Below are 19,775 nucleotides of genomic sequence, written 5' to 3'. Positions count from 1 at the left end.
AAAAGGGCAACCTCAGAAAACCTACGGGGCTGGGGGATAGTTTAAACTACCAGGACACTTTGCTGCTGAAATGAAACTCACCATTCTGCTACTAACTGCAAAGGGAGACTCTGGTGTGAAACTGCTAAGTTAGAATCAAACCTGTTGATAAATTCTATTTGCTCAGGTTTGAATCAAGATAATAGTTTCCTATTATACACACCTTAATTAATTTAGCAAGGCAAAGGAGATTTTATCATCAATTACTGCTATCATTGCTGAGCTTATATGAATGGGGGGGGGTGTCTGCATAGGATTGTCAGATGTTACTTGTATGACACTAGTTTAGAATTTTTCATGTACACATCTATGTATGCACACACCCCAAGAAGACCATGCATCTGATGTGGACGGTCACCTATGAACATATACATTTGCTCATATTTAAGGTGTTTATGGTGCCTGCTTTGTTCAAGTCCAAAGTTTCTCTCTCAAATATCAAATAAACAACAAAGGAAGGATAGCTTCTGTGGAAGCTTCCCAGAGCCATCTGGCTGGTTACTAGTAGAGAGAGAATGCTGGACTTGGCCATGCTCCAAAATGAGACTCATCTATTAACCCTACAGGTCTCCATAAGTATAGCTATTGTACTTAATTACGCATGGCTTCAGCCTACAATAAGACGGGTAAGCGGATTCTCAAGAGATACTATAAGCCCTAGATTCTCATGTGAGTGCTACATGCAGCCAGTGTTCCCTCTAAGGCGTGCATGTGCTCACAAGTTTTTTGATGTCCACTCAGTTAAGTTTAGATCCCGCTCAGGTTGAATCAGGAAGACCCCACTCTGAATGCATGTGTGCACACACTGCCTTGAAACTGCCGCCCAGAACAAAACTCATTCCACACATAGATTTTAAAAAATGAGAGAACACTGCATGCAGCTCTATATTATTAGATTAAGTTGCACAGGTGATATATACAGTTATATGAATACCAGATTAATGTATACAAAGCCCTATTGCGGGCCTTGACAAATGTTCTTTGCATCCGGCAGCCAGCCCCAAGACTACAGACACTTGACAAAATTATGGAGAAGAGCTGGTCTTGTGGCAGCAAGCATGACTTGCCCCCTTAACTAAGCAGGGTCTGCCCTGGTTGCAAATGAATGGGAGACTAGAAGTGTGAGCACTGTAAGATATTCCCCTTAAGGGGTGGAGCCACTCTGGGAAGAGCAGAAAGTTCCAAGTTCCCTTCCTAGCAGCATCTCCAAATAGGGCTGAGAGAGACTCCTGCCTGCAACCTTGGAGAAGCCGCTGCCAGTTTGCATAGACAACACTGAGCTAGCTGGACCAAGGGTCTGACTCAGTATATGGCAACTTCCTATGTACTGGAGTTAGTGACTGGCATTGTGGAAGGGAAGGTAAATGGGCTTCATTTTACAAGTAACATTCCAAGATCAGGAACAGGGCTGCCTGGCACACAAAGATTGTATTAAATAACTCTGCATCTGAATATCCCTAGACTGTGTACCATGGTTAAATTTCTAGGTGCCTGGGATTTGTCCAGTTCTGGTGCTTGCTACCACAAGACCAGCTCTCCCTCATACGATCACAGGACAGTAACATCGGTATGCAAACTAATGTAGATAGGAGTGCATGCTGCACATAGTATCTTCCTGCAGGCATTCCGCACAGGATTTGTTCCAGATTCCTTGCCATCTTTGTTGCCCTCCATGTGGGGCTCCAAACTAGACACTCAATTCCAACAGAGACCTGGCCAGCCACTGTAAAGATGGGGCAGAAAAGCACCAGAAAGAAAGATCACGCCTATGTAGATCTCTGTTGCCAAGGCACTCAAAAGACTTGCTTCATGAAACATTTGACTGATTGGTCACAGAGAAAAGCTTTTTATTGAGTGTTGAATCAATGGGAGCATTCGGCTGTGCTCAGTTAATTGTGACCACCAAGAATACTATATCCAAGACTGATTCAGTGGAGGGAAAGAGAACAAATGTGTTCATGGGTGTGATTTGTAACATCATACTCACTCCAGCTTCACTCATTTGTACTTGAGAATAATTTCTACCACCCTAAAATAATGCAAGCCAGATTTTTCATACTGAATGCCATTTTTGCCAAGTTTGATAGCTTAACCTTCACATTTGATACGCAGAGGAAGAGACTATTGGAAGATTTCCCCACCCACTTACCCATGAGCACTAATGGGGGGGAAAGCTCCTTTCCAGAATACTTTGCCATCTATTTACACACACCAGAAGGGCTATGTGCATGTTTTAAGCATTTTACATTACTATTTGCTTAGGGAAAAGTTTGACAGATCCATTTAGCTTTTCAAAGACCTTAGTGTGCTAGATGTGGCTACCCACTGAGAAGTAAACTAGTACTTGCACCAGCTACTAGGAGACAAAGCCTAATATGCCAAAAAAAAAGGTGCTTTATATATTGAACTTTATCTTCTGCTTCCTACTTACTAAAGTTTTATTTATCAACACCCCCTACCTGCTCCTTATGGCACTCCACAAGACAGCACATATTGTATTTAGAGTAATCTGAAATTCTGCACAGCCACTATATTCCATGGCTAAAGATGAATATGCAGAAAGCATTTTCAGCAACTCAAGTGTTCTGTGCAGTTGCCCCCAAGGCAGTATGGAGCATGCTAATCAGAGCTATTTTGCACTGCTGAACAACTAAATGATTATGGGTATATTTGTGATCCAAAGACATAAATCATGTTAATTCCCACAGCAGGTTGGGCACTCCAGCAATCGAAAGCAGCACTAATGGGTTTGTTCCAAGTTCAGCACCACCAGCAGTCTAGCAGCAGAGAAAAATATTCCCAGACAAAGGGAAAACTAGAAGCTTGACATGCAAATGAGGGATGTTCCGTTGCCAAGCTGCTTTTCTACACACTGTTGTGCACAAGAGAAGGCAGTCAAGTTCAGTATGGTAGTGGGAAGAGTGCTACTGTATTTTCTGCATCTGCTAAGCCCAGTAAAAAAATTTTAAAAAGCACTCCACAAAACAGTAAGCAATGTTGTACATCACAGCTTGTGGGTAGGGAAACGGAACTTGGAGGAACAGCTGCTCTAAGAATTGCAAGTGCAAAGGTCTCAAATATATTTCTCTCGTTGCTAGGTCAGCACGAACCGTGTCAAGTTTACAAAGATCAAGGTGTGGCTTTAAGACTCGATCTTGCTGTTTAATTCCCATTGTTCACCTGATACTTCATCTAGATAAGACAGACCACAAGCAACTGATAGAAGTTCAGGTCAAAACAGTGTGCAACAGGAGAGGAGAGCTGGTCTTGTGGTAGCAAGCATGACTTGTCTCCTTAGCTAAGCAGGATCCACCCTGGTTGCATATAAATGGGAGACTAGAAGTGTGAGCACTGTAAGAGATTCCCCTCAGGGGATGGAACCACTCTGGGAAGAGCAGAAGGTTCCAAGTTCCCTCCCTGGCAGCATCTCCAAGATTAGGGCTGAGAGAGACTCCTGCCTGCAACCTTGGAGAAGCCACTGCCAGTCTGTGTAGACAATGCTGAGCTAGACCAACCAATGGTCTGACTCAGTACATGGCAGCTCCCTATGTCTATGTCCCTATGAAGGCAATGATGCTGTTTTAAGATGGAAGTGCTCTCCCACACTGTATCCCCCATTGCCCCCAAGACCTTAGCCCACCAGGGTATTTAAACTGAACTCTGGATGTGTTTTCCCTACTCCTGCTTCTGTAATGCAACACACCTTGAAAGCAAGCTGCAATTGCCCCTGTGCAGGTGAGCAGCAGATGCTCTTGACAACAGCTCTCCTTCCTGGAGAGAACTGCATGGGGCTCTGTCCAGCCCAGACAGAACTCCTCGTATCAGGACAGCAGCTAGTGCTGCTTCTCACAACCCTTTATATCATTCCAGGATAGGAGGATCAGGACACTAATGCAGCTGTTTAAAATCAGAGAGGAGGACACAGGTATGTATACGGATTCTGGGGGGGAAAGTTCTAGGTCAGGACAGATTTGCACAAGCAGTATTGGTTATGCACAACATTTGTACAACTTTATTCTGTAATTCTTACTTTTTGCTAGTCACAGGAAAGGGAATGGAAATCTTTCAATGAACCTTCCAGCTTCCACTAGGCATTGCCCACATACTTCCCATCATCCTCCTGCAACTATAAGAGCTAAAACTTGCTTCTTTAACTGAAAAATTGAGGTTCTGTATTCTGTGTGCGACTTCCCTGTGCTTCTGTGGAAGGGTGGCATATAGAATGTTTTGCCCATATGTTTCGTACGCTGAATATTTGGGGGGAAATGTATGCAGTGATCGAATCCTTCAGTGTCCTGAATGTGGATTAATGCAAATAAGGGGGAAATTGGAACACTGCGCAAGACACAATGGGATTCCACAATTTATGTTGTGAAATTGTGAGGATCAAATCTGATAGCTCTTAACATTGATTCAGAGGGCTTCAAGGTCTTAGGAAGCTGCCTTATATCGTCAGACCCTTTGTCCATCTTAGCTCAGTATTGTCTACACCAGGCCTGCACAACATAAGGCCCGGGGGCTGGATTCAGCCCACGGGGACTGTTTTACTGGCCCCCAGGTACCCTGCAGCAACACAGGAGCTGGAAACTGCCTTATAGCACCAGCCTAGGCATGTTTTCTTAGAAATATGTTCCATGGTGTTCCCAGCGAGGCTTACTCCCATGTAAGCATGCCTAGGATTGCAGCCTGAAAGCCACGGCGATTTAGGAAGAAGAGAGGACTTGGCATTTGTTTGGGGCTGGCCTGCACTCCAGGGGCCCCACTGACTGAGCAGGGACAGGACCTATTCCCTGGCCACTATCCTTGGTTAAAACTATGGGTCCATTGACAGGGGGAATAGATCCACAAGTAACCAATATTTTTAATCTGAATGTAATAACATGCTGAAAGTTGACCTCAGTCGCTGCATGCCAACTTGTGGATGGTTCTAGCCCACTAGGGCATTTGAGTTGTGCAGCCCTGGTCTACACTGACTGGCAGCAGCTCTCAAACGTTACAGGTACAAGACCGTCCCAGACCTATCTGGAGATGCTGTCAGGGACTGAACCTGGGACCTTTTGCACACAAGCATGCAGATGCTCTTCCACTCAGCAACGGACCAATCCCTAAGGGCAATATCTTTACAGGGCTCACATGCAGACTCCCATCCAAAATGCAAACTAAGGCAGACCTTGCCAGCTTAATAACATGTTGTTCCATACTCCAGGATTTCAGCACTTTTACTCACTGTATGTTCTTGGAAATCACAATTTATTCACGTTTCCAGTATGTAAGACGAGCTACAAGGACTAAGCTCAGTTCAAACCAGTTTCCACTTTATTAGGCCCAGCTTCACAAGACATATTCCAGGACGCAATAAAAGGAAGAAGTTATTTCAAATAAGTAATATTATAACATCTGTATCCAGGCAACTGTTGTACAATCAGGTGGCTTTAAACCCATGGAAGCTCATCTGGAAGAGAAAAGACAATGGAGATTAGTTTGGGTACAGCCACACCCTTCTCAGGTTGCCTCTATTTTTTCCGACTACAAAATATCTAAAAAAGAGAACATCCAACCTAGGTGGAAAGTCAGAAGACCACTTTCCACGCCAAGCAACTGCAGACTGCCACACAAAACAGTTTAAACAGCCTCCACATGGCAGCCAATGTTCTCTCCAATTTTTTCCACTTTTGTGTGTGGAATGAGTTTTGTTCTGGGCAGCAGTATCAAGGCAGCGTTGTGCGCATGTGAATTCAGAATGGGGCCTTCCTGATTCAAGCTGAGTGGGATCTAAAATTAACTTAACGGACATAAGAAATGTGAGTGCACGCCTTAGAGGGAACACTGGTGTCAGCCATACACCAGCTGGGGACAAAATCACATTTGTAGACTTCCTCATGTATGATGTCCTCAACCAAAACCACATGTTTGAACCGAAGAGTCTTGATCAGTTCAAGTCTCTTCAGGATTTCCTTGCCCGCTTTGAGGCCCTGGAGAAGGGCTTGAATCATGAAGGCCCCACTCTGAGCCTGTGGTAGCAAGCACAAGCATGACTTGCCCCATTGGCTAAGCAGGGTCTGCCCTGGTTGCATTTGAATGGGAGACCACATGTGAGCACTGCAAGATATTCCCCTCGGGGGATGGAGCCGCTCTGGGAAGAGCAGAAGGTTTCACGTTCCCTCCCTGGCATCTCCGAGATAGGGCTGAGAGAGATTCCTGCCTGCAGCCTTTGAGAAGCTGCTACCAGTCTGTGTAGACAATACTGAGCTAGATAGACCAGTGGTCTGACTCTGTGTATGGCAGCTTCCTATGACACTGCTACCCAGAACAAAACTCATTCAGCACAAAACTCATTACCTACACCAGCTTTGTAACATCTCAAATCTATGTGTTTTCTTTAAAAAAAAATTGAGACCTTGCTGATTGCACTCCCAATGTTATGTTCTAAGACAACATTTCATTAAGTCCTAGAACTGGAAGGGACTGTGGAGGACTTCTAGATAACCCTCAGCTCAGTGCAGGAATCTAAACTTTTTGGGGTTGTGTTTTTGCCCTTTAAGTAGGAAACTCTTCCATTCTGAAGCTGACTTGTCAAGAACGCAAGTGAGTATTCAAATCTTCCAGGTGGACCTAGTGCTAGCTTGGCAGGGAAGAGGAATGGGGACCAGCAGAACCCAATCCAACTTCAAGTTGCCATATTAAAGTGAACGGTAACTGTGTACACAGGAGTGTGCATTCGGTGTCCATTTTATCCTGGTGTTTACAGAGAACACAGAGCAGATGGTGCCCAGGCAGTGCTGCCACTGAGCACACAGGTTGAGCCCACAGTTCGCTATACACTAATGCAGCATTAGAACCACCGTTCAGTTTCTTCTTACTCTGAAGGACCTGGTCTTTCCCCTGAAAAGGCCACTGGGCCAAATGAGTGCTTAAGCAGCAGTATTCTATTGCTGAGGCACATTCAGGGGAGGGCAGTCTTGCAAGGAATTTAGCAGAACCTGATTCAGCTGCCATGATCCTGAGCAGTGGTTCTGCTGCTGTTTCTTGCAGCTCAAAAGGCAAAATAAGGCTAGTAGAAAGTGTCACATGTGCAGCCACTAAACATGCAGCTTCCATCGCTCTGCCTTGCTGAAGAGAGCAACTTGTTTACACCGCCTCTGGAACTTGCCCCATTAACGGCACTATTAAGCCTGAGTAGGCTGCTTTACCCCACTGTCAGATCACAGCAGCAAGGAAACAGCTGGTTATCAGGAGTGAATTTATTCAAAGGAGGCGATTAGGCAAGGGCCCAAATTACAAGGCAAAACAAGCAGCCCAACTTCATGGGATCTGAGAGGTGTTCACTTATTTCTCTGCAATTTTTTTAAACATAATATTAAAGTCCAGAAACCAGTGTAGCCCAAGGCAAGCCATTCTTCCTGTCTCATATCAAACCTTTTAAATGTTTCTGGCAACAGACAAGCCTTGAGGCCTAGATATCCTACACAAGATAGGGACAGAGCTGCTTGGAGCACATCAAGTAACCTAGCCTTTCTGTACATAACAATCTTTCTTATTCTCTTACCAGTAGCCTTTACACTTTATCTAGGCCAAGTTCCTCTGGAGTTGAGATTCCCAATTCATTCAAAGTTGGTCTAAGTTCCTGGATAACATATGGGTAGATTTCCTTGTGGGGCCCTGCTTTGTCCTAGTTGAAAGAAAATGCAAAATGAATTCAAAAAACAGGCCTAGCAAAACCAAAGTTGTTTTATACTGAAGACCAAGAGGGATTCCTTATCACTGACTGCCGAAATGAACCCGTGACTATCGAAACAATAAGATTACGAGTCAATATACAACAATTTAGTACTTCAAAAATCCAGCCATTTCATTTATTTATTTTATGTAAACCACTTTGGGAACTTTTGTTGAAAAGTGGTATATCAATATTCATAATATTTGTATTCATGTAACTGGTATAGCTGCTAGAGGTTTTGTCAGTAGCACAAGACAGCTTGCAAGGAAGGCTGACCAGAGGGGCCGTAGCTTGGGTAGAGTACACACTTTGCTTACGGAAGTTCAGTCCCTGGCCTGGAATCTCCTATTAAAAGGATTTCAGCTTAACAGAACTAGGAAAGACTTCTGCCAGAAACCCTAGGAAAGATTGCCCCCTGCCAATAAGAACAGACAGACTAATAAGGTTCAGTGCAAGGCAGCTTCATGAGTATCTCAAGGATGGTCCAAGAAGTCTCTTACCGAAGCAGTTTGCATTAAGACTCTTTGGACGACCAGCAAAGGCCAGGAGACCCATGATACACACTCTACCGCTTCAAGACCCACAAACCGTTTCCAGTTTTCTAAGACGGCTGCCTGATTTTCAGTAGGCTTTAAATCTTCCCCAAAATAAAATTAATGACTTACTGTGACGAAACGGGGGTGACTCTATGCTTTCCTGGAATCTACTCTCAGTAGAGAGATGGCTCTGATCCCAAATCTAGGAGCACGCTGCTCAAGGTAGGCTGCCACCAGTTGAAGACTGATCTAAAGCTACTGACCAGGCTTAGACACGGCTTCAACAACCTAGAACTGTCCGGCTTGGGACTTACAGGCACTGTACAGCCAGAGTCCACACAACCCAGCTCTAGACAACAAGATAATATTCTGAAAAGAATTCAACAGTAGTGAATGACCTTACGAGGCGCATGGGGAAGAGTTTTGCAAGTAACCCTCCAGAACCTGTTAAATCAGACTGAAGCCACTTCTAAGTATATGAACTTTATTAAGACACAAGGGTTGCACAAAGTATAAGGAACGGGGGGAAATAGGGTGGAACAGGGAGTGAAGAAAGGAATTCAAAAGAAAATACAAAAAGCATTTTCTGACTAGCACTGAGTTTTACCTTAGTCTATCAGTCGGCAGGTCCTTGGCTGAGAGAGCATTAATCTCTACAGCTTCTCACATGGAACACCCATTTTTGCAGATGGGAAAGAGTGAACACTGGCCTGGGTCGCATTTAAAATACTACAACTGCAAATGTACACATTTACTAGCATGCAGGTCTCAGTGAAATCAATGGGACTTGGAATAAACACTGAGATTAAGCTGCGTTTTACTCAGCACTACAACTTAAAGGCTCAAGGAGGGAAGTGTAAGGCTTTGCTGGGATAATTCTGGAGAAGGCGAAGCAGGAGAGGTTGTTGGGTATTAGTGATACCTTGAAACTGGACAGCTACATAAAGGAGCACACACAAATGCAGAAAGAGTGAGTGGTTGTTGGCCACTCACACAGAGCACCATTTTACTGACCTTTACAACTTCTAAGATACGGACTGCACTAGCAAAGTCATTTAGTCGTCTGCATGCCCTCAAAGCAGCATCAATTATTTTTGGTTCTGGAACCAGGTCATAACCAACCAGTGTGTTCATACCTGTCGGAAGGAAGAACAATTTGAAATGGCTCAATTTCTCTCACATTAAGAAATGTGCCACACAAATTCCATTTCTTCTCAGCATCTGAGATATTTCTAAACATAGCCATGAACTTAAGAATCGAATTCTTCTGCTATGCAAGTTTCTCTGAGGTCCCTATCAGGAACAGTATAGTTGACATAAGACTTTATTTAAATTCCGGAAACAAGTTCTCTGAATTCAAGTTCAAACCAAATCTAAATCCTGCTATTTCTGTATTAAATAAGTTCTGTTACTCTTATTTTATTCCTAAATCCATCAATAGATTCAGAGTTCCATAACAAGATTTGGTTTATGGCTTTCAATTTTTGAAATTCAAAATCAAAATCTTCAAAATTCCTAAAGCTTGTTGACTATTACGTTTTCTGCTCATGTAGGTACTTGGCAAGTTTTCCAATAAACGTTAGTTACTTATTAAATCTCCATTACTGTTTAACTTCCACTCCTAAAGAAGTGTCACTCCGTATGAGATGGGAAGGGAAAGGAACTGTGCACTTGTAAACTCAGCAGCTTACAAGTCGACTATTCTGCTCTGTAAACCACTTTCCTGAAAAAGAGTCTACTTGAAACGCATCAGGAGCTACTCTTTAATAAACTGCTACTGCACCGTTCCTGTTTCCTTCCTATTTGTGTGCGCGTGGTGCTCTTCCCTCCTGTGTGCTTTTTTATTCCATACAAGGTGAAACAAGGCCTCTAAACTGACCACCTGGTGAAAGTTCCTGTACATTCATTAGTTCCATCTCGATCCCTTTTAGCTTCAAAATGCAGGAATTCAAGATTTGTGATTTTTATTTCCAAGTTAGTCAAAGCAGCAAATAACTTGAGCATATAATCTTGTAGTCAAGATTTATGCTTTAGTTTTTCCAGACCAAGTTTTAACACCCTAATTGGCAGATATATAGCAAATGTTTATATGACTAGCCTCCCACCCTGAGCAGTGTGCCCCAAACACCTAGAGACTGACAGGAAGTTTGATAACAGCTTGTCATGAATTCATACTACTCAAACCAGCCGTTTTCAAACTTGGATCCCCAGATGTTGCTGGACTACAACTCCCATCATCCTCAGCCACAATGTCCATCAACCATCACATTTGGGAAAGATGGGAGTTGTAGTCCAACACATCTGGAAACCCAAGTTTGAGAATCCCTAATTTATGCAAATTTTAAAAACCAGCACAGAATGTGCTCTGGATAATCCCATTAAGGCCAGTGAAGTATACTGGTATATGGTCAGCAGCCATGTCTGAAAACAGATATTCCAATCTGGTTAGGGTTATGTTATGTCCAATCAGGCCTCAATCAGAGTAACTAATTACTCTAATTGAAAGGTGAGCTTCTCCAAATAAGGAAGAAAGCCCAAGGAGAATCAAATCCCTGTGGCCCAATCCAGAGTGAGAGGCAGGTTTTACTGGGCAACAGCCTAGAGAGAAGTAGGGGAGGGGTGTGTTAAGAGTTCAGTCCTTCCCTGGAGGCCTTTGAAAGAGGTTTGATCAGCAACTACTGAAGGAAAAGGAGAGACTAACAGCCTTGGGCTAGGAATCAACTGGAAGTTCCTTACCTAGAAGTCAATAGGAAGGATAGGGGCCTGTTTAGCTAGATGCATCAGGAAATTTATTTTTGCTTAATAGCTTGGATCTGACTGCATGGTTTTTGTCGCTCCTGGGGAAGAGTTTTACCTGAACAGAAGCAGTGATTGTTGATGCCTCTATGCAGAGGCATAGCTAGGGAAGAGGGGTCTCGTGTTCACCCCTCTCCCCGGTGGCCCCTTGGAGTGAGGAAGATAATGAAGAAAATAGGGAGGGGGGATCCGGGGGCCCTGGGTTCTTTGAACCCATCCACTCAATTATAGTTACACCCCTTCCTCTATCGTTTCCCCGATCATCCAATTATTAATAAATCCTTGTTGTTACCGAGTGTCACTCCTTATTGGGTCCTGCCTAGTCACACGCTCCTGAAGTTCTAAGACTACTCAAGCCTCTCTTGTAGGGAGAGGTTTTCCACTCTCTCAGAATACTCTCTTGGAAGGATGAAGCTGCTCATATTAAAAAAAAAAAAGTGGATGGTGGCAGCTTACCCACGACTCCTCACAGCTCTAGAGGAGGGATTTTATATCCCCCACCTTTCTGATCATTACACAAGGTGATTGTGTCTGCCTTGCAGAATGGCTTATGCTCAGCAGCAGGAGTATCACAGAGCCAAGTTTCTACACTCCCCACCATTCTCCCCTCAGTCTTACCTTTCCGTAGCTCCCAGGCATCAATATCTGGTTTGTTGAAGTACATCACCCAGCGAGCATCAAACTCTTCATCTGACTCGTGTGACCCATGAGAATAGCAGCGTACTGGCAATACCGCTACGTGACAAAAATAGAAAGGGGGGCAGGGAGGAGAGCAGGAAGATGTTAAGAGTTCAAGACTAAAGCTGCTGTGTAGGAAGTGTACAGATGTACCCAGCCTACAGCTGCCTAGTTTCCCAGCCAGGGAGGTATTTCTCCCAATGGCAGTTCCCTTTCATAATAGCAACCATACAATTATATGACTGGTTTCCTCCCAGCCAGGGGAATAAGCAGAGTACTATCACTGCTGTAAGTTTTCTACTTTCTCCACCAGGGAAAGAAGTGAGCTTACATATGGCTGGAGTGAAGGGACAAAACCTTGCCTACTGGGGAAGAAAAATCACTACATATGATCCAGATCAAATTAATTATGGTTTGTATTATCATATACCAACAGAACCGTTCCTGATAAGGAATGAGAATTAGCTTTGCATGTGGCTACTGCAATATTATATGCAGTTGTTCATTCTGAATAGGAAAGAATAGCTTCAAGAAGTGTGGGAACTTCACTCATGGCCTAAATATATACAAATAAAAGACAAAAATGGAATACGTCTGTTCGTAATCAGACTCTACTTACTTCTCTACAAGTTGTAATTTCTAAATTTCAAGCTTGTTTTGAAATAAATATCACTTTAATGACTTAAACGGAATATGCAGTTTAATTGGTGTTAATTGCTCATACCCTTCTTTCAATAAAGAAAAAACTAGGAAAACTATCCCTCAGTATCTATTCACAGTGTTGTAGTATTTCCTGGTAAGATACTAAAACCTTCAGAAGAACAAGCTTTCAAGTATTCTAATATTACTTTTTGTTGCTCCAACTTTAAATACCTTTATTAAAAATAGTCCTCTATGGTTTGGAACAACAACAGTATTCTTTCTTGTGCAAGTTAAAGAGCTATTGGCAGAACCTACTTGGGAAGAATGATCATGGAAACAACAGGTTAAGGTTTATAGCACAACAGATTTAAGAAGAGGAAGGAAAGTAACCTATTGCTTAAAAACCCTAAATGGTTTGGTACTTTCACAATACATTCAGTTACTCAATACTTTATTGGATAACGTATGTAGAGAGAGAAATGGCATGAGTGGGAGGAACATGATTGCATGCATATCTCGAGGCAACGAGTTCTAAACATAAAGGGAAAGGGAAGTGTGCCTTGGAGTCCATGTCAACTCCTGGTGACCACAGAGCCCTGTGGTTGTCTTTGGTAGAATACAGGAGGGGTTTACCATTGCCCCCTCCCGCGCAGTAGGAGATGTCTTTCAGCATCTTCCTATATCGCTGCTGCCCGATATAGGTGTTTCCCATAAACTGGGAAACATACCAGTGGGGTTTCGAACCGGCAACCTTTGGCTTGCTAGTCAAGTCATTTCCCTACTGTGCCATTAGGTGGCTCCAAAGATAAGCTAGTGCCAAATAAAATGGATGGAGGTGTGAAAGATTTAATCTTTAGGTTTATGGCACTACATAGGAAAAGGGTAAGCCAGATTTGCATGTAATGAACCATCTCATACTATGTTCAATATAGCATAAAAGATTATCGTCCTTTGATGACTATCTAGAATAATTTATATGTATTAAACCATATTTAAATGACAATATTTGGATTTTGTTCTTGCTGCTGCAGAAAGGACCACAGAATATTAAATAAAATGTTATCCTACTAGAATGAGAGCATAAAGGCTCATTTAGCTGCTAGCTATTAGATTTATGGGGGGAAGAAAGGAACAGGGCTACAACTTTAGCATCTCCCAAGCGTCTGGCTACTCAGAGCCTGGAGTTTTCATGCTGACATTTAGGCTCAACATCATATTCTTTCTGTCCTTGTTAATAAGCCTCATTCTCAGAACAGCTGTTGTAAAGTAAGTTACCAACCAGGTACAACAGAGAAAGCTGAAACATTCTGGACTTAAAGTGGCACTCAGTACCCTTACTATCTACCATTCCCAATTGGCGGGGGGGGGGGGGGGTTGAAGTAAATAATAACTGCTAAATAAATGCAAACTCTGCTTCAGTTTAGAATGCAGATATCCCTCAGTTTCCAACAGCTTCACCTGCCAACTTGAGATATGAAAAGACAATCCAGGCATTTGTGAAATATTTAAGCTCCCAGCAGGCTGATACCAAGATCTTGTTGGCACCCGTGTTTTCGAATGTGATGCAGTGAAGTTCACCATTCCCATTTCCCTGGTATTTGCCAGAGGGAGAAATAATCAGACACGACTGAGAGGAAAGGTCTGAAGAGCCAATTTAGATATTCCATTCAAGAGTCTTAGGGTAAGAAAAACCCAATTTTTGCTTAAATGCTCTGACAGGGGTAATCATTCAGCTTAATGATACCCATGGGCATCTATATGCTTGAGTAACATTACGGTCTGAAGAACAGGGAGTATAGGGTTGGAAAGTCAACACACATTTAGCAAGGGTTACAGACCTTGGGTATGCTGTCATAAAATAGGGGCCAGGGAGCCATGGTGCCTAACAATTTAAGATACAGTTATTTAATCAACTCTGTATTTGTTCCAGGCAGCCTTTTTTCTGCTCCAAGTACGTTACTTGTAAAGAGGATAGAGAGAAGTCCATTTATAACTTTCCCCCACAATATCCATCACTAAGTCCTATAATTCTGTCAAGTGTCCATTGTCTGGCTCCTAAATTTCTGGGCTCTTAAGTTTCCTAGATCCAAAGAAAAATCATCAAGGCCTGTCCTAAATCTTTCCAAGGGCAATCCCTACCTTGGAACACAAAAGATCTAAAGGTTTGTCAACTGCAGATTATCTTCCCTTTCAGCAGCTTATTGCTCTACCTAGATTATATTGCAAGCATACATACTATGTACATGCACCACTGGGTGTGACCCCACAGGATTGCTTAAAACTGGCAAGGTTCAACGCTGTTAGAAGTTCAAAGCAGAGTAAAGACCATTTCCGGCTGTGCTTCTATAAAACCTTACCGCATTAAAGCCAGTATAGCCTTTGGAACAGAGTGAGGATTTCAAGAGCATTACATGCCAAATAAAAAACTGGTACGCCAATTAATAAGCATTTTAAAAACTTTTGCCAGAGTGGGAAGAGAAAAGAGGAATCCTAGTTTGTAGGGTATTTCAGCCAACTTCAAGAAGTAGTAAACTTCGGACAGCTTGATGCCTGAACCAGATCAGGAGGTGGTAACATGAACAAATTGAGATGAACTAGGGTTCACACTATACAACAGAAGCAGACCAGGGTTATCAGGGTTATTTTGCTCGCCAGCTGAAGTGTCCTATTGCTCCTCGGCAAAGGTGAAGCAAGAAAAACCACTTTCCTCTCCAGCACAGAACTGAAGGTGCACGAATAATCCCTGCACAACATATATGTGGAAAAGAGCCCCGATCCTGGCTAGATCAAGCTGTTTGGGTAGCAGAGGCACTCTGAGCTCTTAAACAAAACTACCTGGGGCAGATAGTTCACCTGCCGCTGCTTTCTCCCCCTCACCCCCTGCTGCCGCTTTTTTGCTCAAGCACCAGCCACCTTCTCCCCCTGCCCACCCTCTCCCTTCTTTCCCCACCTATCTTCCTCCCCCGCCTGCCACCGCTGTCCGTCTTCCCTCCTGTCCGTCCCTGCCACCTTTTTCTTTGGCCGGCCACCCACCCATCTGCCACTGTTTTCTTGGTCTGCCGGCCAACTTCCACCGCCATTTTTACCCCCGTCGCCCTTGCTATCCGGGCAGCTGCTCGCGAACTCTCATGAAAGCTGCCACGCATGGGATTAGCGACGGGTATGCCTTAGAGAAATATATATAGAAAGAAGATAAGCCCTCTTCTGGCCCTAAATTTTGAGCTAAGCAAAGTGGGGAGTCATCCCTGCAGGACTTCTGAGGCCCTCTGCAACTGCTGGGATAATCCTTGTCTCCTCCCCACCATGCAGCAAAGGAGTCTGTTTCAACACGGAGTTTGACAGGTGTTTTGTTTTCCTTCTGAACAAGAAAGGGCACAAGGATAAACAGAACACACACTTGCAGCTTACCGCCCCCATCTCACTGGTGCTCTCTGCACAGCCAGGCTCACTTCCAGTATCAGAGCCCAGCTGGGAGAAAAGGAACATCAGGAAAGGTGCTACAAGGCGGTAAGCCACAAGAGGGGGGAGATTTAGCACACACACACCTGCACATCCCCTTTGAAAGGGGCCCTTTCACTCTATAGACTGGAGCCTCCAATTCCCCTCCTGATGGCAAACTCTAGTCTGAACAGGTCTACTGCTATTGTGTGTACTTTGGACCTAGAAATGGCAGGAAAACAATACAGGCCAAGCTAGCTAGTTATTCTGCTTTACCCAATACACACATTTAGGGAGTAAAATACATTACTGCTCAAGATAATGCAGAAAAAGTTGATCTGATAAGAGTTTTTGGATGGGGAAAAGGTTTGACAGCTGTGAGGAGCAAAAACTAGCCACGAGGTCAAATGGTGCTAGTTAGCATCCCTAAGCATGCTGAGCAGATGCAGCAGTGGATGAAAGAGTCAGATGGAAACAAGGGCTAGGATGACCTTGAGCATGGCACTAGAAGTTAAATCTATATTCCAGAAGCAAGTTCAAAAAGCCTGGGAAAGTTTTTCAGACGTCTCACCTAAGGGGAACAATGAGTTCATGTAGTATGCGTTTATCCCACCCTTTCAGGCAAGAGTTCAGCGCTGCAACCTTCAGCCCGGGAGGGGCAGGGGCAGGCCTATTCCAGCATAGCCTAGTGGCTGGAGTGTTGGACTAGGACTAGGAAGACCCAAGTTTGAATCTCCATTCAACCAAGTAACTCACTGGGTGACTCTGGGCCATTAATGTATCTCTCAGCCTAACCTACCTCACAGGACTGTTGTGAGAATGAGAATAAGCATGTACTCTGAGCTCCTCAGAGGAAGAACAGAACAGAATATAAATGTAAATAAATAAATTTCTCTCTGCCCTCCTATGCAGGCCCAGCTCATGACAACAGCCACTATTTCCAAGCCCAGTAGTTCCTTTAGGCCTGCCAGAAAGGAACTTGCAAGTAAATGTATTTCTAGGTGGAAGAGATAATGCTTTTTCTTTATTCCCATTCTGTCCTGAGCAGCATGGGAATTTCCCTTTCCTGAAGCAAAGATGTCAGCAAAAACTAATTAACTCAGGAAGTAAAATAAGCCACCTAGAGAGCAAATTTGCTATGGGGCAGCCATATAATTTCGTTTATTATACCTATATCCCACTCAGCCAATTGGAGTTCTCAAAGTGGTTTACAAAGCAGCATTAAGAGACCGAAGACAATAAAATTGTAGCACAACATTCTAACACAAAACAGCCAGTAAGCTGATAAGTAGCAGCAATCTTTTCATATATATATATATGAAATGTGTATGAACTTTGCAAAGTAACTTCCCATCTCTCTCTCTCTCTCTCACACACACACACACACACACACACACATATATAAACACTTTGCAGTGACTTCCCATGACCCTAGGAGTAACATAGAGTATGCAGGGACCCCAACAACCATCCCTCTAAGTTTCTATAAACTGTTATATGCCCAAGCAATACCAAATACTTAACGCTAATTACAAATAAAGCTTATTATTATTATACCTCACATGCCACAGATCAAACTGAGATGGGGATGGGGGGGGCAGCTTCAGGACTCCCCATCACTCAGTGGTGATTAGCAGAGGGAGAGATGTAGGGGGTGCGCTCGCACACTTTATACTACTCTTGTTAAATAGTATTTCAATACCATTTTTTAAAAACATCTTTCCGCGATCAGATATCACTTTTATGGAATTCTGTTTGTCGCTTTAAAAGTCGTGCCTATCTACACTTTCCTATGCAAAACGCTGTGCCCCCCCCCCACTTTAAAGCAAACGATACATCTTGGCAGTATAACGCCAGCGCCCTCCCGTCGAACCCCGCCAGCGCCTTCTTCCTCCTTCCTCCTCCGCGGCCACGCATTCAATGTCACCTTCCCAACAAGGAGCGCGCAGACAGCCGGGCGGTGCGGCGGGGGGCAGCAACCACGGGGTGGGGGGGAGGCCATGCCAAGGGGAGGCAGGCCGGCCGGCCGGCCAGCCCACCCCCACTCTCGAGGCCTCTGCCAGCCCAAGGAGAGGCGGGGACAGAAGCCCGGCGGACTCCCCGCCACCTCCGTCCCCCTCTCGCCAGCCACCCGCTCCCCTGCCAACCCTCAGCAGGCGGGCGGACAGGCGGGCGGGCTCGCTGAGGAGGCGGAAGCGGGGCCGGAGCGCTTGGGGGGTGCCAGCATCCTCCGGAGGCCACACGGGGTCACGGCAAGGACACGGCGCGGCCTGGGGCGGAGCGGCGCCCGGCGGCATCAGCCGCCTGAGCACGGAGGGAGGGTCGGCGGCAGCGGCGACTCACCTGCAGGGAACGCCGCCCTCCGGGGGGCCAGGCTGCGGAGGGCCCGGGCGGGCGCGGCGCAGCGGCGGAGGAGCTGAGCGGCGGCCAACATGGCTGAGCGAAGAGGCGGCAGCGGCGGAGGGGAGAGGAGGAGGCGGCGGAGGAGAGAGGAAGCGGCGGCGCGGAGGCGCTCAGCGGCGGCGCGGGCTCGCTCGCTCGCTGTCTCTGACAGGCGGACCAGACCAGGCACGGCACGGCTCGGCCACGCGCCGCTGCTCCCTGCCGCAGACACCGAGGGCAAAGGGAGGCGGGGCGAAGGCTACGAAGGCTCCCGGCGGACAAACTTGGTTGGAGGGGGGAAGAAGCCGCGCACGCGCCAAAGCGGCACGCTCTCGAAAAGGAAGGGCGGGGCCTCCTGGGCGGGAAGGTGAGGTGTAGCGAGAAACGGCTTTGAAGCCAGCAATGTCCTTTTGTGAACGTGCGTGCTACTGAGCATGCTCGGAGGGAATAGCGCATGCTCAATGTCGCCAAAGGAAGCCGCTTCCTGTGTTCTGCCCACACAACCTCTGTGGGCTTTTTCTGTGGCGCTCAGAGGCCAGCCTTTACAAAAGGGAATTCTAGGCTAGCCGCCCCACCAGCTGTTTTTAGACTAAGAATCCCATAATCCTCAGCTACGGTGGCCAATAGCTAGGGATTATGGGAGTTGTAGGGCAACGTCTGCAGGAGGGCTGAATTTGAGCAGCCCTGGTCTAGCCCTTCCATCCTGGAGCAAGGTCCAGCAACGCATGTTTATGTAGAGACAAGTTCCACTGGATGGCGTCCTGGCTAAATTTACTCGAGGGAGTCGTACTGAAATTAAAAGGGCAAGTTGGGCATGCCCAGCTTGTACTTTAACTCACAATGGGACTTCCTCGAGTAAATGTAGGCAGGGTGTCTGACACTGATCTCAATAGGAACCGCTCCCAAGCACTGCCGCGTTGTGCCCATTTAAGCCAGAACGCTTCACTTTTCATTGCAAAATAAATGCCTGCGGTGAAGCTGCCATCAAAGTGCTGCACCCTGAGTTTAAAATGCTGGCGAATAGATACTGGGTTCAGTGGCAGAGTCTTGCAAGGCTCAACGGGATATGCACTTGCTGAGAATCTGGAGCGCCTCCCCGGGGCTGGCAAAATTCCTACAACCAGCCTGCATCTTGCTCTCCTACTAAAACAGCATGCGACTCATTTCAGTGTCTGGAACAAGAGAAACCAGCTTGGCCCACAGCTGAGCCAGCCTCATGTAGATGCTCACTCCATTCATTCATTCATTCAGTTTTTATACCGCCTTTATAATGCATCTCAAGGTGGTTTACAAAAGCTAATACAATGAAATTATGTAAAAGTTACATTTAAAATCTTAAAGCAATTAAACATTAAAACCATAAAAAACAAGAAACTACCTACCTACCTACCTATCTATTGTTTCTGAGGTTGAATCCAAATAAGATGAAAATACTAACTGTGGGGGGTCGGGACCCGAGAGATGGTTTAGATCTACCTGTTCTGGATGGGGTTACACTCCCCCTGAAAGATCAGGTATGTAGCTTGGGAGTGCTCCTGGACCCAAAG

General features: G+C 45.2%; 1 protein-coding gene across 1 annotated transcript; it reads right to left on the bottom strand.

Annotated features, from left to right (window-relative positions):
* Positions 1-5,333: 5,333 nt before the first annotated feature.
* On the bottom strand, positions 5,334-18,588 carry LOC128335081 (cytochrome c oxidase subunit 5A, mitochondrial). Its single transcript, XM_053272875.1, has 5 exons — positions 18,190-18,588; positions 11,707-11,823; positions 9,307-9,428; positions 7,586-7,708; positions 5,334-5,491 (listed from the first exon to the last, which is right to left on the bottom strand). The coding sequence occupies exons 1-4, from the start codon at positions 18,278-18,280 to the stop codon at positions 7,595-7,597; spliced, it is 444 nt and encodes a 147-aa protein (XP_053128850.1). The 5' UTR covers positions 18,281-18,588; the 3' UTR covers positions 5,334-5,491; positions 7,586-7,594.
* Between the last annotated feature and the right edge of the window lie 1,187 nt (positions 18,589-19,775).

The sequence above is a fragment of the Hemicordylus capensis genome, chromosome 10 (genome assembly GCF_027244095.1).
Source record: "Hemicordylus capensis ecotype Gifberg chromosome 10, rHemCap1.1.pri, whole genome shotgun sequence".
Classification (NCBI taxonomy): Eukaryota; Metazoa; Chordata; class Lepidosauria; order Squamata; family Cordylidae; genus Hemicordylus; species Hemicordylus capensis.
This window is presented reverse-complemented; position numbering and strand designations above follow the sequence as displayed.